Genomic DNA, 27,928 nt, shown 5'->3' with positions numbered 1-27,928 from the left:
CGTGAACATGCAGAGTGAGAACTGCTCTCTTGCATCTTACAACACTGCTGAAAAAATGGGTAGGGAGATGCCTTTGCCAGCCGTTCTTCGAGTGGACTCTGAAAACAGAGCTGTGGGTTCTCAGAAGCAGAGGCACTTATTTAGTGTATTAAGTGGCCTCTGCTGGCATCATGGGACTTGGTGCCCTTAGGCAAAGACCCTCTTCTTTGAGCTTCCTCCTGATTCTGGCCACACCGTCATCTTCACAGGGCGCACAAAGCCATTCCACAGCTAGAGTAGCTTTGATACCTCTTTGGTAGAGCTGAGCCGTAGTCCTTCGTGTCCCCTTTTACCTACTAAGTAAATTTAGCAGCAAAAATCATGACCAAAAAAAGTTCAATGTCCCCACCATGACTGATGTATCAGAAAAGTCCCACAGTTTCACACCCCAGTTACTGTTGTTTGAGGTTTATAATGAATTACTTTACCCTCTTAAGAAAAGCAGATGCTCTGGGGGGTCATGTGTTTTTTGGCCTCTGCTTTTTAGTTGGTCAGTTGAAGTCTCCATGAAATAGAGTCTTTCAAACATATCTCAAACTGAGCTGGCTCAAGAGCTGTGAGTCACGTTGGGAATACACTCCTGCGATTCTCTGAGCTCTCTTTCTGGCCCACACAGCAGTCCTGTGACTTCCCTCCTTGCTTCTTTTGATGCTGCCCTTCTTGCTCCCACCCAGACTGGTCCTGACAAGAGCACCAAAGGCCGTCTTGCTATTCACATCAATGCACATAGCCAGTGCCAGTGGTCTTTTGGGTGCTTTGTATACACAAACTAACTGAAATGTCACAAGACCCACAGAGAGGATCACCCCATTTTACAAAAGAGATCACTGAGATTCTGAAAGGTAGCAACCTGGCCCGTGGTCTCACAGGTGGTAGGTGACAGGCTGCCCACTTCCCCATACACATACTTTATCTGCAGTCAACTATGTTTTCTTGGAGCTAGAGATATGGCTTGCTGGTTAAGAGTACTTGCTGCTTCCAGAGGATTCAAGTTAAGTTCCCAAGATGCTCACAGCCACCTGTAACTTGTCTGGCCTTTGTAAGCCCCTGCATACTAATACACACACACACATACACATGCATGTGCACACACACATAAATAAAATAAATGGTACATCTTTAACAAGCAGCAAAATGCTATGATCCTACACCTTTCCAGCACCCTTGAACTTCACAATACCTAACACTTAACTCTGCACTCTGCTTCTGTATGTCTGGAGTGGACATGCTTGTTTTTTAGGAGAGTCCATTTTGAAGGTGACTTATACTTCCGTGTGTGCTGCCTGCCTGTTCTCCTGAAGAGGTAGGATAAGCTCCAAGCAGAGATGCGTGCTTCCCACAGTCCCTTTTGGGTGCCATCTGTTTCATTTCCTCTTCCTTTGACCTCGCCTTTTTTTTTTTTTCTGGCTCCTCTGACTTCTAAAAGATTCCATTCAAAGGTTCTCCATCAGATGAAACCTGGTTTGACTGCCTTCTCAGCTGTAATTAACAGGAAGCGTGGGCTCTGCTTTCCTCATTGCTGCTCAGATGCTTGCCCTCACGTACAGCTCTAACAATATCCTGATGCTTTCAGCCAAACAGCATCAGGCCTTCAGCACCATGCTCCTAGGCAGTAAAATTCATGCTTAGCCTCATCTCCCAGGGCTTCTACAACCTCCTCTTACCCGTCATTGAGCCTTAGCTCATGGGGCCCAGGATCCAGCAAACAGATCTCTACTTAGGATTATCACAGCCTTTCAGGTCTCCTTATACTTTCCATCCTCCCAGAATGCCCTTCTCCGCATGCCTCTGCCAAGTCTCAGCTCTTGCATGCACCCTTGCCTGGTTGTGCTAATGGACCATTCCACCTTTCACTCTTTGGCACCTTGTATCTCTTTGCATTTCTCCAAGATGCAAGTCATACTTTGCCTTATAATTATTTGCAGGTCTTCACCTTGCTAAGCACAGGGACTACCTTATTTGCTGTATCCCCAACAAGCTCCAAGCTCACTGCCAGATGTCCAGATACTGGCTAGAGCATCAGTTCTGCATAAAAAAAAATCCAGTGTCTGATTATTTCTTTCCACTACATCTTATATTAGTTCTTACTTTTGTGTATATGCATATAGGCATAAAGAAGTGGATATATTTCTTAATATCCTTCTGTGGTTCTGAAAAGCATATATGCTGGCTATAGGAGAATTTGAAATATACTGAAAAGGTCGGGCATAGTGGCACAGGCCTTTAATTGCAGCACTTAAGAGGTAGGGACAAGTGAATCTCGTGAGTTCAAGACCGGCCTACAGAGTCAGGGCAACATAGAGAAACCCTTTCTCAAAAAACCAAAACTAAAACAAGAAAGAAAAAAGAAAGGAAACACGCTGAAAAGCACAGAGAGGACAGTTAAGTCCATCTTTAGCATCCCACCCCCTGCGGGTAGTTGCTTCGGAGATTCAGTGTGTGTCCCTCTCACAGTCACATTAACGTGCAGATTGGGCGTCTATGTTTCCTTCTCCTTTACTTAAAAGCAAGTGTCATCTTTTGAATACACAGACACTTCTCCAGAAACAGCATTGTCTCCTATCTAGATCTCTTATTTCTTATTTAGTCTAATTTCATTTGCTGGCTGTGACCTTTCGAATAAGAATCAAGGTGCCAGAGAAATTAGTTAGTGAAGTGCTTGCTGCATAATCACAAGGTCCATTCCCAGCATTTAAGAAAATAAAAAGAAAAAAAGGGTGGCCATTGCCCGTTCCTCCATGCTCCATGACAGCTTTTTCTTTCTCCCTGAGTGCAGTTCACTTTGTCCCTTTTCATGCTGTGGTCAGCTTATAAACCGAGGCTTGTTTCTGCTTCCTTTCTCTTTTGTGTAAGAAAAAGGGTCTCTCTGTGTAGACCAGGCTGGCCTCAGACGCGTGATCCGCCTGCCCTGTCCTCCCATGTAGCTGGAAGTACAGGCTAGCGCAATTGCCCCTAGATTTACTGTTTGGGTTTTCTAAAACTCTTTTCTTTCCTTTCCCCAGGAAAGCTCTTCATCATCATCTGAGACACAGGGGCCTCCTGTCCTATCCATGTGCACGGGTTTTGTGAGCTACAGAGCTCGCTGTTGTAAAGAGAACATGTCCTCTCACCCCGTCGGGGAACAGCTGCTTTGCTGCGCTTTTATTTCAGCTTTATAGTAAAGAGAAGTTAAAGGCATGCATTCTCTCATTTTATTTTCATGATCGTAGGTAGCGTGTCTTCATGGCTCCTATGTTAGAGGGTAGTTGTGTTGTTTTTCTTCCTACAGAATCCTCAAGCAAAACAAATCAGCTCTTCAGGCCTTGTGTCTTCAGCATCCAGAACACACACCTAGCCCTCAGACATCACTGCTGCACGGGCAGCTTACACAAAGCTTCCTCATAACTTCCAGCACCTAGCTGGAGTTTGTCTTGTAGCGCTCTGCGATGGGGCGTGGTTGGCAGGGCCCTCTTCTGCGCAGATCTGAACCAGTGGCTCTGGAATTCACATAGAACAGGGGCTTTGGTTGGAAGAGGGCTATGAAAGTTGTGTTTGCTCAGTTCCCTACAAAAGCTTGAGAAAATGCCAGCTATCTAAAGCACAGAGCAAGAGAGAGACTATAAAGAATATTGCCCCCTGTCCAACCATCCTTTGGTTCGGGCAGCTGCTTGGCAGGGTAGCAGAACTGTTGTCTCTCAGGCATTTACTGCAGTGCCCTCTCTGACACTCCCTAGTTGTGGTGCTTTCCTGTGAAACCCTTTCCTTCCCCCACTTTCCTGTTTGTTTTCCCTTCAGCTTATGAGCAGTCACCGTTCATTAACTGGCCTGTTACAGAGACCACACGGACACCTTAGTTCATCCTCAGAGAAGCACGTTACCTTGCTCATCCTTGTCACCAGCTCTGTAACACAGAGGTCCTTTTCCTAGTCCTGCCTCCTTACTGGCTTCTTTGGAGCATCTTCCAGCAGCATATGCCTCCAGCAGCTGACCCTCACGCAGATGGTGCCGTGTTTACCAGGAGATCACACAATCAAAGCACCATGTCTCAAGGCAATTTGCTGTTGAAAGATTGTGCCACAATCACACAGAGTGGCTGTGTGCTCATGTGACTTCAAGTGCAAGTACCCCAAGCAATAAACCATCCCTTGGCGCTCAACATGGTAGCTGAAGCTCTGTTGAGCTTAACCAAGTGCCCTTGACTAGGTGGCAAAGGCGAAGAGGCTGTGACCTCTTTCAGACCTTTGGGCTCGTGCCTTCCTCCCACAGCTCCGAACCCACTGGTGCCAGTGTGAATTCTACAAGTGCACAGGGGTGCCAGGGAATCCCCCGTCCCCACCGCTGAGTCTCCCTGCACCTCTCTGCTCCCCGTGGTAGTGTAGCTTGCGTTCTGCACAGGGGAGCTTCCTCCTTGCTTCTCAAAGCATCCTCTGGGTGAACTTCTTTCTCAGGCTCTTGACCCCTCCCTTCAGAATCCCTTTTCCTCAAAGGTCTCCTTGATAGTGGTTAGAAAACAGCCCTCCCTCATCTTGTCCACTGTTTTCCTTCTTTCTGTCTGTCTGGTTTGTTTGTTTGTTTTGTTTTGTTGGTTTTTCAAGTCAGTGTTTCTCTCTGTAGACTTGGCTGTCCTGGACTTGCTTTGTAGACCAGGCTGGCCTCAAACTCACAGCGATCCGCCTGCCTCTGCCTCCTGAGTGCTGGGATTAAAGGCGTGCGCCACCACACCTGCTCGGCTCCACCCACTATTTTCTTGAAGGAACACGAATGTACTAATAAGCAGGACATTTGTAATGAGAAGATTACCCCCCAACTCTTTAAGTAGTTGCATGTGGACAGGTGCCACGGCAAGCGCGTTGAGGCGGTCTCCGTTTCTGCCGCTGTTCTGTGTTCTGCAGGCTAGCTGGCCTGCGAGCTTCCAGGTGAGTCTCCTGTCTCCCTCGAATCTCTCCATAGGAGTGCCTTAGCGCAATACCAAGATGTTGAGCTCCCTGGCTGCCAAGCTTCCCACATGGCTGCCTTGTTCCCGGTCCCAGCAGAACAGGACTGACAGCAAGGAGACAGCAAGAACAGAAAGGGACTTCTCCCCCCACCCCAGAGCACGACTTCTTTACCCCTCCCTGCATGCAGTGGACACAACCGAACAGGAGATGAGGCGCACGACACCACTCACGGGTGCAGCATGGCTCCCTCTGCCCACTTTTCTGCCTACCTCTACCCTTTCTTCTGTTTTTTCTCCATTTAGTTATTTATTTATTTAATCACTTCACATCCCAATCCCAGCCCCCTGCCTCCTCTCCTTCCAGTCCTACCTGCACATCCCCTCCTCCAACTCCCCCCTCGCCTTCCTCCCAGAGAAGGAGAGGCCCCGCCCAGCTGGGGATCAGTCCACCCTGGTATCTCAAGTCACAGCAGGACAAAGCACATCCTCTCCCATAGCGGAGTGACAAGGCAGCCCAGCTAGGGGAAAGTGACCCGATGGAAGGTAACAGATTCAGAGACATCCCCTACTCCTATAGTTAGGGCACCCACATAATGACAGAGCTACACATTTGCTACATATGTATAGGGGACCTAGGTTCAGTCTGTGCACGCTCTCTGGTTGGAGTCTCTGTGAGCCCCCATGGGCCCAGGTTAGATTACTCTGTGAGTTTTCCTGTGGTGTCCTAGACCCCTCCAGCTCCCTCTGTTCTTCCTCCCACTCTTCCACAGCACACCCCAAGCTTGGCCCATTGCTTGGCCTTGGGTCTCTGCATCTGTCCCCGTTAGCTGCCAGATGAAGCCCCTCAGAAGACAGCTATGCTAGACTCTTGTCTGCAAGCATAATAGAGTATCATTAATAGTGACAGTGGTCTGTCCTCAGAGGGTAGGGCTCAAGCTGGGACAGCCACTGGTGCGCCATTCCCGCAGTCTCTGTTCCTTCTGTGCCCCACACTTCTGGTAGACAAGACATATTTTGGGTTGAAGGTTTTATGTGTGGGTTGGTGTCCCCTCCCTCCACTGGGAATCCCACCCCGCTCCTTAACACCCATCCCTTGGAGTCTCAGCTAGGGTTACCCCAATAGACTCCCAGAAGCCTCCACTGTCCCAGAGATGCCCCCCCCCACTTTCTGTTCTCTCTCCCAGTTCTTTTCCTCACCCCCTCCTTCTCTCTCCACTCAGCTGATCCCGACTCCTGTTATCCTCCCCACCCCATTTCCCACCCAGGTCCCTCCCTCCCTCTACTTCAGATGTAGATTTTTATTTCTATTTCCTCTTCTGAGTGAGAGTCAAGCATCTCCCTTGGACTCTTGGCTTCTTTGGGTCTGTGGATTGTAACATGGTTATCCTGTACTATATGGCTAATATCCACTTATAAGTGAGTACATATCAACTGTGTCTTTCTGGGTCTGGGTAACCTCACTCAAGGTAATATTTTCTAGTTCCATCCATTTGCCTACAAATTTTATGATTTTCTTGTTTTTAATAACTGAGTAGTATTCCACTGTGTAAATGTTCCACATTTTCTTTATCCTTTCTTTGGTTGAGGGACATCTGGGTTGTTACCAGTGTGTGGCTATTACGAATAAGGCTGCTATGAGCATAGTTGAGCAAGTGTCCTTGTTGTATGGTAGAGCATCTTTGTGGTATATGCCCAGAAATGGTATAGCTGCGTCTTGAGGAAGATCTATTTCCAGTTTTCTTAGAAACATCCATATTGATGTCCACAGTGGTTATACAAGTTTGCACTCCCACCGGCAATGAAGGAGTGTTCCCCTTGCTCCACATCCTCGACAGCATGTGCTGTCACTTGAGTTTTTGATCTTTGCCATTCTGATGGGTGTAAAATGGACTCTCAGAGTCATTTTGATTTGCATTTCCCTGACGGCTAAAGATGTTGAGCATTTCTTTAAGTGCTTCTCGGCCATTTGAGATTCCTCTGTTGAGAATTCTCTGTTTAGCTCTGTACCCATTTTTAATTGGGTTATTTGGTTTGTTGGATGCTCCCCCGAGGCCACCCTACCCTTTTCATTTATGTTTACTGACAGTGCTGGAGAGAGAACCCCAAGAATGAGCTACATTTCCAGACTCTACTGATTCTATTGACACAAAGCTAAAACTTTCTTCCCTTCTGAATACTTTCTAAGCGCTGTGTGTGTGTGTGTGTGTGTGTGTGTGTGTGTGTTATGATTTGCATATAAAACATCAAGTGAGTCTGCTTTCTTGACCAATGTTTATAGTTTTATAAGCCTGCATATATTGAAAATCATTTCTCAAAGGTCCTGTACCAGAATAAATTGCATTATAGCTGCAAAATAAATTGCATTATAGCTGCAGAATAAATTGCATTATAGCACTGGAACCTTCCAAAGCTCCCTCAGGCAGAGCTGGTCTCCATTTCCTCTGACCTCCCTTAGACAGCACCCTGTGCTGGCTTCTGTTGTTATGGCATTTAACCAGGTTGGGTTGTGATTTATCTGTTTATATATATTTGTCCCTCTCACATGCCCCCAGTAGGGTTGAGGTCCTCTAGGGCAAGAACCGGGTTATATTTATCTTTATTAAGTGCTGAAAAATATGCTCTTGCCATTTTTTGCCAGATATACCAATGTTTAAAAAGATCTTCCAAGATTTTAACTCATGCATTAAGGCAGTGTCATCAACAATAGATTAATTGGTGCTTTAATAGCAATCAGAACATCTTATATTAACCATTACCATATGCTATGTGATGTAGTAGTATTTGCTACATGCCTGGTATACCCACAGACTATTCTGGGCTTGTTACACATTTTACACTATTGAGTTCTCGCTGCAAGCTTAGACACAGATATAATCTTCATTCATTTTACACACATACACAGTAGTTTTTTTTTTTAAGTCTCATTAGCTAGCCCAGGCTGGCTTCAAACACTCCATGTAGCCCAGGCTGACACTGAACTTGATTTTCCTGCCTCTACCTTTTCTTGTCATCACTTTATAGATATGGAAAAAAGATTGATTCCTTTTTCCTCCCAGGACCACAAAACCAACAGATATTAAACTTAGATTTGAACTGGTCATCCTGGCCCTTACAATACATACCACACATTTTTTTAAAGAAAAGAGAGAAAATATGAAATACTATTTTTAAAGATGTACTTTGCATAACCTTTTGAAGTTTGTTTTTTCTAAGTACAATGTGTTCCAATGGTTTATACCCTGGATGCCAAGTGCACAGCGCAGGCTGGGACAAACCAAGAGCTGCCATGGAATGTAAACCACCAGCTCAGAGTCAGAGTGACTAAGAACAGAGAGATTTTTAGTTTTGAAGAAATATGTATTTGCACTAATTTTAAAAGGTTGTCATTTAATTGTCTTTAATTTAAAACTGATAACACTTTTACTAACTGGTAGTTAATAACATTTTATTCCTGTTTTTATTTTCTTTTAAATTAATTTAAAATTTTTTGCAAATAGATATTGTTTAAATAGAATTTTTTCCTAAAGTCAAACCTGTAATAAATACATTGCCTCACTTACCCTGCTCGGCCAACTCTTCCCCAAGAGAGCAGCCCTGCTTGCTGGAGTACCTGGCTGTGTCACTGCAGTGTGTGGCCACCGGGCTTCTCAGAGGAGCGAGGCCACCCCTGCGGTAGTGTCCTCACAGAAGCCGCAGTTGGTACAGTTACTGACTTATTTGAATTTCTCCTTTTAGTTTTCTCTGTTTGCCTAGAAAACTGTCCATCTCATTAAAATTAGCCTTTCTTTTTAGTGATTGAATTCCCTTCACTTTGACAGGGCGCATCTGTCTTCCTTTTCTAGCAGGATTTCACTGTAGTGGAGCATGGCGTTACGATCCTCCTGCCTCAGTTTCCAAGTGCTAGGATGATAGGTGCGTACCACCTCACCCACCTGTCCTTTGCTTTTCAGGAGCCACCTCAGTCTGTCACCTCTGTTCCTCTGACCTTTCCCTGGCCCCCACCCTGGCTGTGCTCTGTGAGCCGTGGCCGTGTCTTCTAGAGGCAGATGCTGGGGCCCGCTTCTCGCCCTCTTGCTTAATTGCCTAAGAGTCTGAATTTTCTTATACCTGAACCGTCTACAGCACCACATGTTGTGACTGTCCTCATTGCCGCGGCTGTTTAAACCATTCTCAGGTCTGCTATTCCTGTTGAAGCCAAGATTTTTTTTTTTTTATCAAATGGGGGTTTTGAATTTCCATTCGCTTCGCTCTTTAAACTGAATCTCTCATTCAGCTGCATTATACTGAAATAGGATCTGCACAGTTTCACAGCATTTTAAAGAAGCTTTCTCTCTTATGGTGCTTTGTAGGATTGCTGTGCTACTGTTCAATATTAGCTCCATATTTTAAAGCTGAATAAATGCTTTAGGAAGTTGTGCGTTTACGGACAGCTGTGGAGGGACACGGTTGTAGTCTCCGCACTCACATGGTTGAGGCAGGAGGATCATAAACTCAGAGATAGCCTGGGCTGCATAACAAAGCTGTTATGCTCTTCATTCTCGAGCTGCACGTGCTCTGGCGCTTCAGCTCAGTTTCCATGTTTGGAATCGTGAACTTGTCACAGGGTGAGTGATTTCCTCCCTCTCGGGCAGAAAAAGTGAGCTGAGACCTCACGGTTTCACTCTCCCTCACATCCAGCTAGCTACCTGCGTGACTGGGGGCCCGTGCTCCCCACACTCAGGCTCAGGATGATCCTCCCATCTTTATATGAGCGTCTGTGGCCTCTGTGGCCTCTGTGGCCTCGGGGATTATTGCTAGAGGCAGGGAGAGGGCCCAGGGGGAGGCATAGCCCTCCTGAAGGTGGCTCAGCACACCCGCAAGTGGAGGAAGTCAAGTCAGATGATCAGCTGCCTCATGGGAAATGAAGCCCAGCCTTGGCTCCAGATGGGCTATGGCACCGTGGAAGACGACATGAGTGGACCTGGGTGCCCCGGGATGGCTTGGAAGAGAGGACTTCTGGGTTGTGCTGTGGGCATTCCGAGCCATTCCTGAGTCCAGTCTCCTAACAATCTTCTGCGCCAGGCTTTCTGTGCTTTTAATAGGCCAGACCAGAGGGTAGTGAGGAGTAGCTGAGATGAGGAGGGTTACCTGGCAACAGCTTCTCTACTGTGGTGAAAGACTTCTTTCTGCAATGCTGGGGCTTGGGGTCCCTTAGTTTGATGTGACATTCTTCATAGGCTCTAGCCGGCTATAGAACAGGGACAAGGTGGGCCTCAGTCGGACTGCCACTATGCATCCAGCCTGCATGTCTCTGTAGGACCTCCTTCCCAGCCACCGCTCCACCTCATCATCTGGGAAGCCCCTGTAGCACATGCTCAGTGGTATTTGTTTAAGCCCACAAGAGTCTCTGAGGGATTCCCTAGGCTGACTTCACTTTGCACCTGTTCATCCGGGCCGCTTGGCTTTTCCTTCTCTTTGGTCTTCCCCGTGTGTTAGACCAGTAGACTGTCTGACATTTCTCACCTGAGCAATGAGCCTACCGTGTCCTCCAGGGATCGGCTCCACATCCCATAGGATCTCAGCATTCATCTGTTGTTTATAGATGCCCAATAAATACCCACTCTGCAGCACACAGTGGACTTAGCTCTGCAGATGCAGTGGTGACAGCTGTCATTGTCCTTATGGGGCTTACTAAGGAACAAAGGCTGTGCCCAAGGAGAGACCCAGTGAGATCATATAATCACAGGAAAGAATATAAAACACATCTTTACTGAGTGGCCCTTCGCCCAGGAGGTCAGGGAGAGCATCTTGAAGCAACAGAAACTCGGGTGGATGGGAAGGAGGCGCCCAGGCATGTGGCAAAGGAGGTAAGAGGAGACACAGCAGAGGGGCGGGGCTGTGGCCACAAACGTTGGGGATGTACCAGATCCACCTGCTACTAGGAAGGAGGCAGTGATGCATGGTGCTAGATTGGTTAGGTGAGCCATGATGGTGCTCTGGGGGAAGGTGGTGATGGAAACACTGCAGGATGAGAGGGTCTTTGTGTGTATACACACACACACACACACACACACACACACGCACACACATACACACACACACACATACACACACACACACAATTAACTACATACAGAAAGAAGGACCACGAAACAATCAGGAATTATATAAATGTTACATTCATAGTGTTTTGCCTATTTGTATTTGGCAACCTTGGAGAAAACATCTTTCCTATCTTGGTGAGGCTACAACTCTGAATATAAATCAACATATATTATATTTCATCTCTATCAACCTAAAAACTTCTGTCTAGACCTAAAAACATCTTAACTCCTAAACACTAAGCTTAATTTTAAAACTAAACTATCTGGTCTTCAACACAATCAGGGGGGAAAAGTCTTAAGTGTAAGATCTGAATTGTCTTTCTGGATTTCATGGCCCTGCTTCCGAGGACACTAACTCCTCCACCCATTAAATCGTGAGGTATGATCTTCCTTTCTTCTCCTGCCTCTTGTTCTAGTCTCAGCAAAGGGAAAGGACACAGTTGCCGGTGCCTGGCAATGTTGGGGTGTAGTGGGAAACACTTGCATTCATTCTGTGGGTATACGGCTGAATCACTCTTCACCCACGTCCTCCGTGAGGCTCGCGTGGCCAGGACTTTACCAGCTCGTATTTCAGGAGCAACAGTGAGAACGAGTGGCCTCTGTCCCTTCCTCAGTGAGAATGAACTCGCGGTCTCTGTCCCTTCCTCTACCCATGGAGACATTGTGAGCTGATGGTGGTGCTCTGCACTTGCCTGCCGTGCCCTGATGTGACCCCCAGACACCTCATCCCACAAGCCCCTGCAGCAGCCCCTCCGTACTCATACTCGAGTCTTCTCTGCTGTTCCCTGCACTTGTAGCAGTGACTGAGTGTCCTCTGTCCACGGAGACACTCGCACTGCTGTCTCCCCTGTGGGAATGGCGGAGTCCCTGGAGAGCCAGACTTATCTTTCACTTGTTCTCTATCACTAGTTTGTGGGTTTGTGTGTAGGGACACGTGCCATGGTACGCGTGTGGACAGGAGGCCAGAAGACAACTTTGTAGATTCTTTTTCTACCTTTATGTGGACTCTGGGACTTGACCTCAGGTGACCAGCGCAGGAGACGACTCTCCCCACTGAGCCGTCTCTCAGGCCCATTCCCTCGAAGTTCAGAAGTGGCCTCAAGGACCGTCTGCCTACACCTCACCCTTCCTTCCCATGCTATCTGCAGCTTGTGTCCTGAGCACCCTCCATTTTTATAATTTGCTGGAAGGACTCAAGGAACTCACTGGCAGCTGCTAGCACACTTAGTTTTGTGACAGTCAAAGGACACAGACTCAGCACAAGCAGACTCTAAGGGAGTCCAGCATAGAGCTCCAGATGTCCTCTAGTGGAACCCTGGGTGGCCTAGCTGTGATGTACACAGCACTGCCAGAGTGGCTGGCTGGCTGGATGGCCGTCTAGTGAATTTGGTCACATGGCTGACTGTAGCCTTCAGTCCCTCCAGAGGGAAAGCTAGCATGCATGACCTAAAGCCCCCAACACCAACTACATAGCCCTTGACAGTTTGGCTTGAAGCTCTTAAGAAAAGAGGCACTCACTGTCACTCAAGAGATTGAGACCTCTGTTTGGACAAGGTGAAATTCCATTGCCTGCTCTGTCTTATGACAGTGTGGGATTATGCGCTGCCAGCTGCCAGCCACAGGCATAGACAGCGTCCCTTTGCAGGCTTGCTTTGGACCTCATGGGTGAGGTGATGCTGAGAGGATATAGCTGCCAGCTTCTGAGGCCTGGCTGCCATTGTCACTTCCCCGCTCTGCTTTGTCAACTAGTCACGCAACCTTAGTTGTGGATTTTAGCCTCTTCATTAAAACTGAGATTAATACTAGTGTCTACTTCCTATTGTTATTACATAAGGAAATGAGACAGTGTGTGCTGGGGCAGAAGAATACATGCTATATAGGAGCACATAATAAGAGCTGTATACAATTTTATATTTGGGGTATTATTTATTCATTTATTTATTTAATGTATATGAGTGTTTTCCCTGGGTGTATTTGCACCACATGCACACCTGGTACCCACAAAAGCTTGAGGAGGGCGGATCCCGTAGAACCGGAGTTACAGGCGTTTGTGAGCCCTCATGTGTGTGCTGGGAACTAAACTTGGGTCATCAGCAAGAGCAACAAGTGATCTAAACATCTGGCTATCTCTCTGGGCCCTCTTTTGGTTTTCAATGTTTAGGTTTTAGTTTGTGTACTGGGTGCCACGTGAATGCCTCGTACCTGTGGAGGTCAGAGGAAGACAGCAGGTCCCCTGTAACTAGAATTTAACCTCTGAGCCAGCTCGCCAGCAGACCCCATCTCTGTTCTTTAGGTTTTGGGTTTGTTTGGTTTTACGAGACAGGGTTTCCCTATGGAGCCTTGGCTGTCCTGGACTCACTCTGTAGACCAGGCTGGCCTCGAACTCACAGCGATCTGCCTGCCCCTGCCTCCCTGAGAGCTGGGATTAAGGGTATTTACTGCCACGCCTAGCTCCTCACTTGATTTTTGAAGCAGAATCTCACTGTGTATCTCTGGCTTACCTGGAACTCTCCATATAGACCAGGCTGGCCTTGCACTCAAAGATTCTTCTGCCTTTTATTTTCATATTTACCATGAGAAAAAAATTCTAATTCAGATCCTTTAATATGGTGAAATTTGCTTGTGTGGGGTGGTTCTGAAGATGTGTCTTTATTTCACACCTTTATGTCGCTTAAACACGGGTGAAAGTCATAAGAGGTTGTATCCTGGTGCCAGAGTGAGCCTGAGTTAGAGGTGAGAAACGCCCCTGGGCAAATGTGTTTGAGATGCGGACATTGTTGGCGACCTTTGCTGTAAACTGCAGGTAGATTTTAAAAGTCGCAAAGCATATATATACCATTTCCCCATGCTGCTTCTGAGAAGGCCGAAGGAAAACATCTTGCGAGTAGCTTAAGGACTGCTAGGCCAAGCTCCAGTCTCCTTTCTAGCACAGAGCTCCCTAAAGGCAGCCTCCTGGCAAGCCCTACACAGCTGGCCTTGAAAGGGCCGCGCTGGCCTTCCAGAAACTGCTTAAAACTGAATGAAGCACAAGAGCTTTCTCTGATGGCTGTGCCCTGAGTTCACGCCAGCCACTAATTGTTCTCTAGGCTTTCCTGGGAAGGTGGCTGAGCTTGGGGCTTGGCTTGGAGTTCTGCCATCTGCGAGCTGCCACTTGTCCACATGTTTGTGCATTAAGATTGTTTCCCCACAGACCATAGCTTTAATGTTTCCCATCGAGGTGGGACTTGCTCTCAGACTTCCTAAGGCCTTGGGGCTCACAGTAGACTCTGCTCCCAGGCTGGGTCCACCAGCTAGTGTCAGTAGATAGGCCGCACGGGAACTCTGCCAATGGAGGCCCGCTACCTAACTGAACTTTCTTTCCCCTCCGCCAGCTTATTTCTAGTGATGCCGATGGAGCCATCCAAAGAGCAGGAAGATTCCGAGTGGAAAATGGCTCTACCGATGAGGTAAGTTCCTGTGTCATCACCAAGCTCTTGGCTGTAGCAGTGGACAGCGATACCATGAGCACAGACGAGTTGCCTAAACTGAGCCGTGGAAGGGACAAATAAGATTTTTTTTCCAGAGCTTTTCACAAAGCAGACATTAAGGGAAACACCATCATGGGGTCATAGAAGATGCTGGTAATTCTACATGTACTTTCAAAGATTGTCATAAAGTCAGGGAGACATACAAGACTGTTCTGCCCACAGCAGACCAGAGGGAAATCCACAGCCCCTTTAACGAGTCTTGGCTTCTCTAAGGATGAGACCTCCTGCCTCCATCTCCTCAGAGCATGGGATTACAGGTATGAGTTCGGGCAGTAGTGGGTATTGGGCTCAGGGTTTCATGCATATTAAGCAAGCACTCTGCCTGAGGTACATCCCCAATCTACAGTGTAAACCTGCAATACGTATATCTCATGGAGTCAGGGTGATTACAATATTTAACTGGAGCCATTTTAGTTTATTTACAGTGCTAAGAACAAGCTCAGGGCCTCACAGGTTCCAGGAAAGTGCTGTACCATTAAGCTGCCCTCCCTCATGACCCTGAACCTTTAAAGTTGACGTCCTCACAGCTTAATGCAGGACACTGGGTATGCTCCACAGAGCCATAGAAGAAGCAGGCCCGGCTCATCCCTCACAGGAGATGAGGACAGGAGATGAGGGACTCTGAGGACTATGAGTCCCCTCTGTCTGGCAGTCCAGCTCATGAGACTGTTGCTGAGAAGTGGGGCAGCATCAGGGTGTGGTAGAGGTGGCTTTAGGCTCAGACAGACCTGGATTTAAATTTCAGCCTACCATTATTTTGTGACTTGGTGTCTCTGAGTCAGTTTTCAGCTGACTAGGATGGAGCTCTGCAGCACCTGGCCTCCCCATGAGCGATCCTGTGTCTCGTACTTAAGCACAAGATTTTGCATAGTCCACATTGAGTGTAATCTCATTAACACATCCCACAATTACTAATTGTCAGGAGTTCTGTGACATCTTGATTCTGTCACCTGTCTTATTAGCTCACCCACTGAGCAGCTTTATGTCTCCTTCAGATGTGCTTGTCCTGCCATCTGTGTGTTCATTCCAATTATTAATTAAAATGAGCATTGCCTTGGGTGGACCACTGGGGACCTCCCTCACTGCTTCCTGGTATATCAATTAGTTGATGGCAGAACAGAGGGGGCACTCTTCCAGCCTTTTACACATTTACCTTTGTCAGCATGGGAAGGATTGTCCACAGTTTGGGGGACATGAAAATCCAGTTTGGAGGGAGAGCAGTTAATAGCAAAGTGTGTGTCATTTGCCTAGCAGTTCTTTGGGGGCGGAGGGTATTAAGCAGTGTTGAAAATAGGGGAAGACCTAGAACAACCTCAGTTTCTATCCTGGAGATTGGCCGTGAGCTACAGCAGAGCTGCACACTGGGGTGCATAATTGTAGAATTGCATTCTGTTAGATAGGCAGAAGTTGGACTGGAGAAGTGCGCAGTGGGTAAGAGGACCTTCTCTGCAAGCATGAGGACCCAAGTCCTAGTTCCAAGCACACACGTCACAGGCATGGCTGCGTGTGCTGCCTGCAGCCCCAGTGTTAGAGGACAGAGGGGGGTAGATCCCAAGAGCTCACTGTTGGCCAGCCTACCTGAAAACATGAGCTTTTGTTTCCATGAAAGACCCTGGCTCAAATAAGGGGGAGAGCAATATAGGTAAACACTAGCAGCCTCATTCTTGCCTCTACATGCAGACACACAAGGACACACACTGCATATGCACATCTTTCCAACACACCACACACACACACACACACACACACACACTACATACACACACACACACACACACACACATCAGAAAGTGCAAGTATATACTATCACAGAGGAAATATTTAAGTACTGGACATGAAAGCCAGTCCAGGATAATGGAAAACACATTATGCAAGAACATTTCCAAAAGGACAAATAAGAATGTAAAACTGTTTGTTTCTGGGGCTGGAGCAACGGCACAGCAATTGAGAGCACTTGCTGCAGGGGACACAAATTTAGTTTCCAGTACCCACATCAGACAACTCACAACCTCCTCGCATCAGCTCCAGGGATCCGTTACCTGTGGCTTCTGCACTCACATGTAAATCTCCACACACCTACACAAAATGAAAAATCATCTTTAAAAAATATCCACGCGTCTGGAAAATGACAGTGAGAGGTCAGAAAGCCGTTGGGGGCCTCAGCGTCTGCCTTCTTCTCTGCTATGAAGGCTGTGGGCGCTTTGAACTCATGATCTTCCTGCCTCCACCTCCCAGGTGCTGGGATTACAAATGTGTGCCACCAAGCCTGTAATCCCAGCACTCAGGGGGCAGAGGCAATTGGATCGCTGTGAGTTCGAGGCCAGCCTGGTCTACAAAGTGAGTCCAGGACAGCCAAGGCTACACAGAGAAACCCTGTCTTGGAAAAAAAAAAAAGAACTTGAACAGTTATTAACAAGAACAAAGTAGATCTAGATGTTCTAACATAGAAAATTTTTCTAGATTTTTCCCCCTTTTCTTTCCCTTCTTCCCTCCATCTCTCTCTCCCTTCCTTCAGTCTTTTGGTCTCATATGCCTCAACTTAGCCTCAGTCTCCCTGTGTGACCTAGGCCGTGACCAAGGCTGTGACCTAGGATGGACTTGAATTGATCCTCCTGCCTCTACTTTCCAAATGCTGGGATTACAGGCCTGTGCCACCACACCTCGTTCCTGTGGTTCTGGCAGTGGGACCCATGGCATGCTCAGCAAGTACTCCACCAACTGAGCTGCATCCCCAGGCCCCAGGGCATGGTTTGTTTGGTTTTTTTAGATTCTTTTATTTTATGTGTATGGTGTTTTACCTGCACATATTCATGTGGGATTTCAATAGTGAACAACAACAACAAAAACACGACTGGGTGTGGTGGCGCACGCCTTTAATCCCAGCACTCGGGAGGCAGAGGCAGGTGGATCGCCGTGAGTTGGAGGCCAGCCTGGTCTACAAAGTGAGTCCAGGACAGCCAGGGCTCTATTACACAAAGAAACCCTGTCTCCAAAAACAAAAACAGACAAACAAACAAAAGTGTCAGTATAATACCTACCACTACTGTGTATATATGCATGTGTGTGTGCATATGTTTAATATGTGAATGTATGGTAAGTGTATGTGAACATGTAAAGTAAACACGTCTCTGTAAATACTTAACAAAGACCCAGAATTATTATAGCCAACTTTGTCGCGTGGTTTTCCAGGGTGAGAGAAGTGAACTGAGGTGTGAAGTATGGGGGAGAAAACATTTTAAGTTTTGTTTAGTTTCACTTTTTTGCAGTGAGCTTATATTTATGTTTACAATTATAGTGTTCCAGTATTATTATTTTTATGTTGCTGTGATAAAGTTTATATGTCATGGTTCCTGAGGATAAGAGTGCACAATAGCAGGAAACATGGCAGCAGTAGGCACTGTGGCGGGTGCAGGAAGCTGAGAACTCACATCCCCTAACGCAGGCACCAGAGAGTCAACTGGAAGTGGGGCAAAGTTGTATAATCTCAAAGCTTGCTCCCAGAGACAGACTTTGTCCAGCAAGGCTGTTCTATCTAACCCCGCCCCACCCCCACCAACAGTGCCAGTAACTGAGAACCAAGCGTTCAAATACCTGAGCCTGCCTGCGGGAGACATTTCCCATTCCAACCAACTGCCACAGTCATTTAAAACTAAAGAGAGAGTCCAACCTAATGCATGAATTTTAAAGTTGGCAGTTTTCCTCTAACCCAGCTAGCTCCAAGGTAAACGAGACAGGGGCTTTAGTTTTATTCAGCAGGTTTCTATGCACAGTGACTGAGCACTATTAGTCTAAATTTATTATCTAAGCCAATCTAGCTGCCTCCCAGCCAAAATCCCCAAGGTGCTTGCATTTTATGGCTTTCTCTGATCCAGCTGTTTTCTCAGTCTCTCTCCGTGACCTCTCCTCATGGCCTCCTTACTAATCCCCTTGCTGTAAATGCAAGTCCAGCCCTATTCTCTCTCCTGCTCAGGTATTGGCTGATCAGCTTTATTGACAAATCGGAGAATAAATGGGGAGCAATATTTACATAAACTTAAGGCAAGAGATTCTTAGAATAAGCTTTACAATGCCATATCCAGATTACAACCAGGTATGAGGGCAGAGCAATCAGCATTTGAATAATACATGGATAATCTTTACATAGTGCATAATAACATTATGGCAACACCAGCCCGCCTTGTCCTGGTGTTATCCCAGCAGTGTGGCCTGGGATGTGATGCTAGTTAACTGTGCTCATTCCTCTGTCAGCCTCAGTATGGGGAGGACTCTGAGCACTCACAGGCATAGCATAAAACCTTGGTGTTACTTGTAGCCTGAGAATGTATGAGGCATTCCTGCCAGTCAAATATTTGGAGACATTCAAGCAGAAAGAGGAGAGAAAGGGAAGGGAAGGGAAATTGATTAAAAAAAAAAAATGAAAAAGAAAGATTCACAGGCTCCACCTAGAGCGCTCTGGGGAAACAGGTCAAAAGTACATGCTTCATCACAGACACCACACACACACACACACACACACACACACACACACACTACACACATACCACACACACACCACACACACACATATACCACACACACCACACACACACACACATATACCACACACACACCCCACACACACACCACACACATACCACACACACACACACACACACCACACACACACACACACACATACCACACACACACACCACACACACACACACACACACACACACACACACACATACACACCGGGCTTGGAAGCTCCAGGAGCCTGCCTGTGTTCTCTCACAACTCTCTAGAAGCTTTCTAGGTCTAAGGCCTTAACACCATGACACCAACCTCTATGGAGTTGGAGTGGCTGAGGCCCACTCCCTGGCCTGGGTGTCTCTTTGTCGGGTGGGTTGAGACCTGAAGCTGGCCAGTGTGCCCCAGTGTCCTGCCTTAGCTGTGTGGACCCGGCTGCATAATGGAAAGGTCTGTGGAACAGGAGTGCTGCCAGGGACTCAGGGTGAAAGACAAGTAAGAGAAAGAATCATGCAGAAATTCCCCCAAACAGCAGAAGCCAATTCACTGCTGCTCCTGAGTCACCCCAAAAGGTTGAAACAAAGAGGAAACACCTGAGGTAATCATAGTTACCCTTCCCAACAAGGAGCGCATAGGCAGCTTAAGAACATTTATCTCAGCGAGCTGAGGACGAGCACAGTGTTCTGGCTGGGTTTGCAGACCCCGAGTCTGTGAAGAAGCATCAGAGAGCCGTAAGATAAAGAGTGTGTCACTGAAAAAGCAAGGAAGGGAGGGCATGATGTGCTTCAGATGCCAGTGTCACAAAAGACAACTCTGAAGTGTTCTGAAGGGAATCCAAATGAGACACAGCCTCAAATGATCGTGTGCTAAAGGCGGGAAGTGTTCATCAGCTCTGAGTGCGTGGACAAATTCGGAATACAGATGATCGTGTATTGTATCAGTGTTAAATGTATGAAACTGATAAAGCTGAATTGCAGGTCTGCTAGTGTAGCTCAATGGGTGAGTGTCTGCCTGGCGTACAGAGGGATCAAGGTTCAAGTCCCAGCACCAGGAAAAAGGCTGTGCGAGAAAAGACCCCTCTCCTGAGAAACATACACTGAGGTGCTTAGGGAGAAAGAGCTTTCGCTTGTGCAATTGAGGCTTCAGTGGCTCAGGGAAATACGTGTGTCCTAGATAGATGGCTCTGTTGGCAGAATACTTGAACAAACATGACCTGAACCCAGATCCCCAGCACCTAGATGGAAAGCCAAGAGTCGCAACAGGCACCTGTAACCGCAGCGCTGGTGCGGGGTTAGAGACAGCTGAATCCCTGGCCTGGTCAATCTATGAGCGTCAGGTTCAATGAGAGACCAGGTTACAAGGGGTTAAGTAGACAGCAGCATTGACATCAGGCCTCCGCATGCGCACGGACACCTGTTCTTATTCTTGCAGCTTTTAGGTAAGCTTAAAATTACTTCCAAATAACTAATTATATATGTAGAAACATAGCTTTTGAGGAAAAAAATCTTAGGACAAAACAAGAAACTTGAAACAGGTGGTGGTGACGCACCTCTTTAATTCCAGAATTCGGGAGGCAAAGGCAGGCAGAGCTCTGAGTTTGAGGCCAGCCTGGTCTGCAGAATGAGTTCCAGGTCATCCCTGGCTACACAGAGAAACCCTGTCTTAGAAAAAAAATGGGTTAAAAACTAGTGGGCTAAAAACCCAGGGCATTTTTTTTAAGAACACAAGAGATAATGTAATGGCTACAATTTTTTAAGAACAGAAGCAAAACCCCTGAATGACTGAGGAGTTTCAGCCCCAGCTCTGCTGATCAGCACACCCTCGAGCAGCATGCAGTTTCTTAATAGACCTGTTGTTGGTAGTGGTTCTAGCCAAAGGCAGCTGGAAGGTTCTGCATGCAACTTGGCATTTAGAGCACTCGGCAGATGTCAGGATGCCCAGAGCGATGGCGCAGACGGCTTCCTCGTCTGCTTTATGAGGCGGTGTGAGCCTAGAAGCGTGACAGAAGCACATGCATAGAAGCCAGCAGATGCCCTGAGGCACAGCCATGACACCGCCATCTTTTTTAAAGTCCAGTGGTCTGTTCAGAGCATATAACATGACCTAGTAGAGAGGTTCAGAAACCTGAGGCCCGGTCAGTGTTAGAAGAGCTATTGTGATGTAGCGTTCTCCTCCATTTAATCTGTCCTACAAAGATCTGACAAAGAAAAATTTTGAAAGGCTCTTTGTAAATTCAGAATTGACGAAAATTTCCATGTGATGAGAACTGATCACAACCACCTAGAAAGTTGTCCAGGCATGTCAGAATCACAGCGCATGCTCTGTACGGTCTGTTTCCACACATGTGCAATGCAAGGTCCTCAGAGCTTCTCTCCAATAACTTATAACACAGTCTCAGCCTGGCCATCAGAATCTGCCTGCTCAGGGTTTAATGTGAAGACAGTAAGAGGAGCTGGAGAGATGGCTCAGAAGTCAAGAGAACTAACTGCTTTTGCTGAGGACCCAAGTCCAATTTCTAGTACCCAGGTGGCCACTCAGAACTCCTTGAAACTCCAGCTTCAGGGGATCTAGTGGCCTCTTCTGACCACTGTGGGCATCTGCACTCATATCACACACACACACACACACACACACACACACATACACGTAAGTAATTCTTCTAAAAAATAAAATGGGAATTAGATTGGGGTGAGTTGACTAAGTATTAGTGCAAATTGATCTTTAATAATATATATCCAACAAAACTACACAGATGCAGTGAAGTATGAGAGAACATCTGTAATGTGTAATAAGTAGCCTTATTAGTAATGGTATGGGGAAGTCTTTCTAATACAACACTAAAACATTAGAGCCACATAGAGCAAATCTGAGAAATTTAGAACATCCCTGAAGCCAAAATTGCCATAAGAACAAGTTTGGAGTAAAAATTTAATTAGAGGAAGTGGTCTGTACTGTGTTTCAAAGGTTTCAAAAATGATTTTTAAAATACTACACAATGCCTAGGGTAACAATACAAGACATAATAGGTAGCCCACAAAACAAGATTCATAAATGTCCAAAACATATGAAGAAAGTGGGTTAAGGCCATTGTCATTGGGGAGGTTAATTCTCAAGGGAATGAGCTCCCAATAAAAGAGTGAGTTGCACCTAAAACAAGTGGGCCAGCGAGATAGCACGGTGGGTAGGGATGCTGGCTGCCAAGCCTGGCAACCCAAGCCAATCCTCCCAGTTCACAGAGTGGAGAGAACACTTGTCCTGACTTCCACACACATACATATAGCACACACATATGCATCCCACACAGACACACACACACACACACACACACACACACACACACGTAAATAAATATAAAATCAGAAAGGATGGGAGAGGAGAGGTAACTCAGTGGTTTAGAGTACTTGCTACACAGTCATGACAACCACAGTTTGGATCCCAGCACCTACTAACAAGATAAGCACCCTGTATATGACAGGGGGTCCCTGGGGCTCGCTGACTTGCAGCCTAGATGAGAAAATGCAAGGTTGGGAGAGAGACCCTGTTTCAAAGGAATAATTAGAAAGTGATAAGAGAGAGCATCTTAAGATCCCTCCTCCCTGGCCTTTGGTCACACACCCACAGACACACATATAAATAAGTATCAAGGGTTTTTGCTGTTTTGTTTTGTTTTTTGTTTGTTTGTTTGTTTTGTTTTTTGTTTGAGAGTGGGTCTCTCAAAAAGCCCTCGCTGTCCTGGAGCTCACGGAGATCCTCCTGCCTCTGCCTTTCAAGTGCTGGGATTAAAGATGAGGGCCACTATGTCTCACTTACCAGTTTTTAAATGAGCGTAATGTTCAGCCTACCCACCATGCCAAGGAACACAAATATAAACACGCTGAGCATATACCCTTGAACCAGGCATAGTGGTGCACGCCTGTAATCCCAGCACTCAGGAGGCAGAGACAGGCAGGAATGATACCAAATCATGCAGTTTGTAGGATTTCCTTTCCACTAACTATGTTTTTACACACACTCTTCAGTGATATTACACTTAACAGCCCTATGCTAATTTGTTATGTGGACATAATGTAAGTGTTTAGTGATTATAGTAAACAGTGTGGTTTACATCCAATTCCACATGTGCGTAATTACTTGTCCAGTTGATTCTTCAGAATACACTCTTAGGAGTTGAGTTGTTTTGCCAAGAGGTATGCTCTTACCAGGGATCTGCTGACCCAACCTGTAGGAGACTGATACATCTCAGTTCCAGCAGCAGCGGCTGAGGTCACTGGCATCCCTCTACCCTTGCCATTTCTTCTTCACAGATTAATAGCAAAGAAACAATTTTTCCCCGAGACAGGGTTTCTCTGTACTGGACTTTGTAGACCAGGCTGGCCTCGATCTCACAGTGATCCTCCTCCCTCTGCCTCTCCAGTGCTGGGATTACAGGCGTTCACCACCCCTACCCGGCCTCATTCCATGTGGTTAAGGGGGGAAAAACCCAGCATGGTGGCACACGCCTTGGAAGGCAGAGACAGGTGGATTGCTGTGAGTTCGAGGCCAGCCTGGTCTACAAAGCAAGTCTAAGAGAGCCAGGGCTACACATAGAAACTCTGTCCTGAAAAATGAGAGAGAGAGAGAGAGAGAGAGAGAGAGAGAGAGAGAGAGAGAGAGAGAGAGAGAGAGAGATTGACTGACCTGGGGGCAGGGTGTTAGTCAGAGTTCTCTGAAACAGCAGAAGTGATGGAATGAGTAGCTATCACAAGGAGACCCATTAGTGAGGCTTACACAGTGTGTGCGGAGTGCTCCAGTGATGACTGTCTGCATACTGGAAAGTCCACACAAGGAGACCATTAGTGAGGCTTACACAGTGTGCACGGAGTGCTCCAGTGATGACTGTCTGCATACTGGAAAGTCCACACAAAGAGACCCATTAGTGAGGCTTACACAGTGTGCGCGGAGTGCTCCAGTGATGACTGTCTGTATACTGAAAAGTCCACACAAGGAGACCATTAGTGAGGCTTACACAGTGTGCGCGGAGTGCTCCAGTGATGACTGTCTGCATGCTGGAAAGTCCACACAAGGAGACCATTAGTGAGGCTTACACAGTGTGCTCGGAGTGCTCTAGTGATGACTGTCTGCATGCTGGAAAGTCCACACAAGGAGACCATCAGTGAGGCTTACACAGTGTGCTCGGAGTGCTCCAGGGATGACTGTCTGCATACTGAAAAGTCCACACAAGGAGACCATTAGTGAGGCTTACACAGTGTGCTCGGAGTGCTCCAGTGATGACTGTCTGCATGCTGGAAAGTCCACACAAGGAGACCATTAGTGAGGCTTACACAGTGTGCTCGGAGTGCTCCAGGGATGACTGTCTGTATACTGAAAAGTCCACACAAGGAGACCATTAGTGAGGCTTACACAGTGTGCTCGGAGTGCTCCAGTGATGACTGTCTGTATACTGAAAAGTCCACACAAGGAGACCATTAGTGAGGCTTACACAGTGTGCGCGGAGTGCTCCAGTGATGACTGTCTGTATACTGAAAAGTCCACACAAAGAGACTCATTAGTGAGGCTTACACAGTGTGCGCGGAGTGCTCCAGGGATGACTGTCTGTATACTGGAAAGTCCAGGGATGCTGGGGGAGGCCTGGAGGGTTCCTGGAGATCACTGGTCTTCAGGGTTCAGATATCAGCAAAGAGCAGCAGTGGCAGCGGCAGCAACAGGGTAGTTGATCCAACAGCAAGATATAAAAAAGCCTTCTCTCTTGGGGCTCCTTTTTTCAGGCCTCCACCAGAAGGTGTCTCTTCCCACTTGAAATCACGTCACCAAGAGAGCCTCCTGCAGGTGCTCCCAGCGCCTCTTAGTTAGTTCCAGTCATCATGTATACAGAACGTGAACGGCTGCCTTTTGATGGGGTTTTTCATTATGTTTGTTCATGTTTCCACACCAACTACATAATTATTAAGATGCATTTGAAAATTCTACAAAGCAAATGAGCTTAAGATGCCAAGAAATGCCCCCTAGATGATATGTGCTGGCCATGGGGTAGCAAGAATTGGCGCCCCAGGTGTCCGGGTACCCTGATGCCATAGATTGGAGAAGGGAAAGACTTTACACCTGTTAGAGCTGGCTTCACTCCTTTTTATTTCTGCACCCTGGAGATTTCTATAATGTTTCTGTGATGTGAGTTTCCACTGAGCATCATTGCTGGTGAAAATATGTGGTTCCAGCCTGTGGGTGTGTCCTTTTAATGGTGACATTTTTCCTTTCCTGGTTCTTTGGCTTCTAGTTTATCACTAGCTTCACGTTCACTTTCTAAGGACACTTTTTAGTGACACAGCTTTGCTTTGTTTTGTACAGAATGCAGCTGCTCTGCCAGGCACTTGGCGAAGGACAGACGTGCACTTAGAAAACCCAGAGTACCACACCCGGTGGTATTTCAAGTATTTTTTAGGACAAGGTAATTAAGGCATTCTGGTGTCTGGGGGAAGAAATGATGCTGGAAACTACATAATTTCAGACACCCTTTATAAGTAGAATGAAGTAATTCAAGGACAACAGTTTCAGGGCACTTTGAGTTAAAGTCAGTGGTGAGCTAGCTTTGTAGGCTGAAGGCTACAACCCAGGGCTGTCTTGATAGTGAGGCACCCTCTTTGTGGGGAATGTTGTGGGGCCTGGGGTTTTATTGCTGTTTTAATCCCTGGTAAACAGGGAGTTAGCTCATCTGACTAAATCCTTCAAGAGATAAGAATTCAGGATGGAAAAAAGGCTTTAACTTCGAAAGGTCATGACCTTACCTATACGAGTTCTAAGCCTTTAGTTTGAGACCATGAATGAAAACAGCAGTTCCCTAAGCAACCTCCTGGCCATAAGACTGTGGCTTTACCACATTCACTTACCAGCGACAAGTATTTAAGCACCACCAGCTGTCTGGCACAGCAGTGGGGTACAGCGCAAAGTGAGCCATGTGCCCTGCCCTCACAGAGCCTACAAACATGGTTCTGTTCTCATTAGCTTAGAACTTGGACTTGGCCTCTCTGTCTGTAAAGCGGGGCTGTTTGTAGTCCTTTGTGCTATATCTAAACCAAGCTTCCAGTGAGATGGACAAGAACAGCACAGAACTCGGTGCCTAACACACACCAAGAGGCTCAAGTGCTCATCAGTTTTAGACTGTACATTTAGAGAGAGCACATGGAAAGATGGGTAGCAGGTGTGTCGCTAGTGAGAGAGGGGGCTGGGAGTGGAGAGAAAGAAACTGATGTGAAATTTGAAATGGCAGAGAAATGCCATGGGACATCCATGATAGAACACAATGCTCAAGCCAGGAAATGAGTTACAGGGCTCAGAGTGTCAGAGTGATTGCTCTGCGACGTGAGGACCTGAGTTCAAATCCTGAGCCCCGTGTAAAAAATCTGGGCATGACTGAATATACCTTCAACACAGCACTGGAAAGACAAACATAAGTAGATCCTGGGAGCTCACTGGCCAAAATGGAGACTATGCAGTAAAGCTGAGAGCAACAGCAAGTACCCTCTCTCAGCTTCCTAAGTGCACAGACAGGCATGCACACCAACACACCCATATGTGTGCAACACACATACACAACAATGTGCTGCACATAAAAGAAAAGGAAAACTGTTGCAGTATTCTAAAAAGTTCAGGTCCGGCCAGGAGGGTTTATTTAGGGCGCTGGGGGAGTATAGTTGCATTTACAAAGAAAGAAATGTGCTAGTCATCTCCCCATGGCTGAGCACATAGCACCCACAGCACTGGCTTTACAGCTAAAGGGTGGCTGTGAGTTCAAATGCCACCAGCATCCAAAGAGGTAATGCAAGCCTACCTCAAACTGGTTTAAACAAGAAGGAACCAAACAATAAAGTTTGAAGCCGACATAGTCTACATAGGAAGTTACAGATCAGCCCGGGAAGGCCCTGTGGTTAGTGGCATCAACAGTTCGGTGATGTTAGCGGCCTGGGTTCATTTTTTCTGCTTCCCAACCTCAGTGTGATGGATTTGCCCTCCTTATGACCATACAATGGCCGCAGCAGCTCCACACATTGCTTGACACTACAACATCCAGAGGAAGGGGCCGTCTTTAGAGTGGGAAGCCTTTCCAAAAAGGTTCTTGGCAGGTTTCTCAACCTGTCTCAGCCAGCGCTGAGTCACATGGTCACTTCTGAACCACTTGCTGGAAAAGGGAAGTGGGTGCATGGCCAGTGGTCGGTTCCTACCCAGGCCAGCACCTGGGGGCTGAAGGAGCCGGCTGGGTCCTCACTGCCTGCCTCTTCTCCAGTCCATCAGAACTACATTGGCAACGATGCAGAGAAGAGCCCCTTCTTCTTGTCTGTCACCCTTTCGGACCAGAATAATCAGCGTGTCCCTCAGTACCGTGCAATTCTGTGGCGGAAAACAGTGAGTACCTGACTTGCACTTGTCCTCTGGTGTTACCTGATCAGCACACATGGCGGGAGGGCCTTGTTGGGGGATCCTGTAGGTAGTTCAGAAGTCACTGTTCTGAGCCCCAGTCTCTGAGCTCTGGTTAACAACAGCTTCTCCATCTCTAAGCCAAGGTCAGACACAGCCACTTCCTAAGTCTTGGCCTCTGGGAAGTAGTGTGCTCTGTAGGGCATAGTTCATGACTCTTAGTTATTACTTATGGGCTTGTTGTTATTGTCGTTTTTCAAGACAGGGTTTCTCTGTGTGGCCCTGGCTGGCCTGGAACTCACTCTGTAGACCAGGCTGACCTCAAACTCAGGCAGAGATCCACCTGCCTCTGCCTCTCAAGTGCTGGCATTAAAGGCAAGCACCACCACCATCTGGCTTACTTTTAGGGTTGGTTTGTTTGTTTGTTTTTTCTGAGACTGGGTTTCTCT

General features: G+C 47.0%; 1 protein-coding gene across 4 annotated transcripts in view; it reads left to right on the top strand.

Annotated features, from left to right (window-relative positions):
* The window catches only part of GARNL3 (GTPase activating Rap/RanGAP domain like 3), a 146,914-nt gene that overhangs the window by 50,934 nt on the left and 68,052 nt on the right, over positions 1–27,928 (top strand). For 3 of the 4 annotated variants that reach the window (XM_084799369.1, XM_084799371.1, XM_084799370.1), the window contains 3 exons: positions 14,409–14,483; positions 25,416–25,515; positions 27,349–27,467. In XM_084799369.1, the coding sequence (XP_084655495.1) occupies positions 14,409–14,483; positions 25,416–25,515; positions 27,349–27,467 (294 nt within the window). Of the gene's footprint in view, positions 1–14,408; positions 14,484–25,415; positions 25,516–27,348; positions 27,468–27,928 lie in introns of those variants that run through there. The other variant, XM_084799372.1, reaches the window with a different exon arrangement.

Source organism: Acomys minous (assembly GCF_964271855.1).
Source record: "Acomys minous genome assembly, chromosome: 10".
Lineage (NCBI taxonomy): Eukaryota > Metazoa > Chordata > Mammalia > Rodentia > Muridae > Acomys > Acomys minous.
Note: the sequence above shows the minus strand (reverse complement) of the source record. Positions and strands in the feature narration are given on the sequence as shown.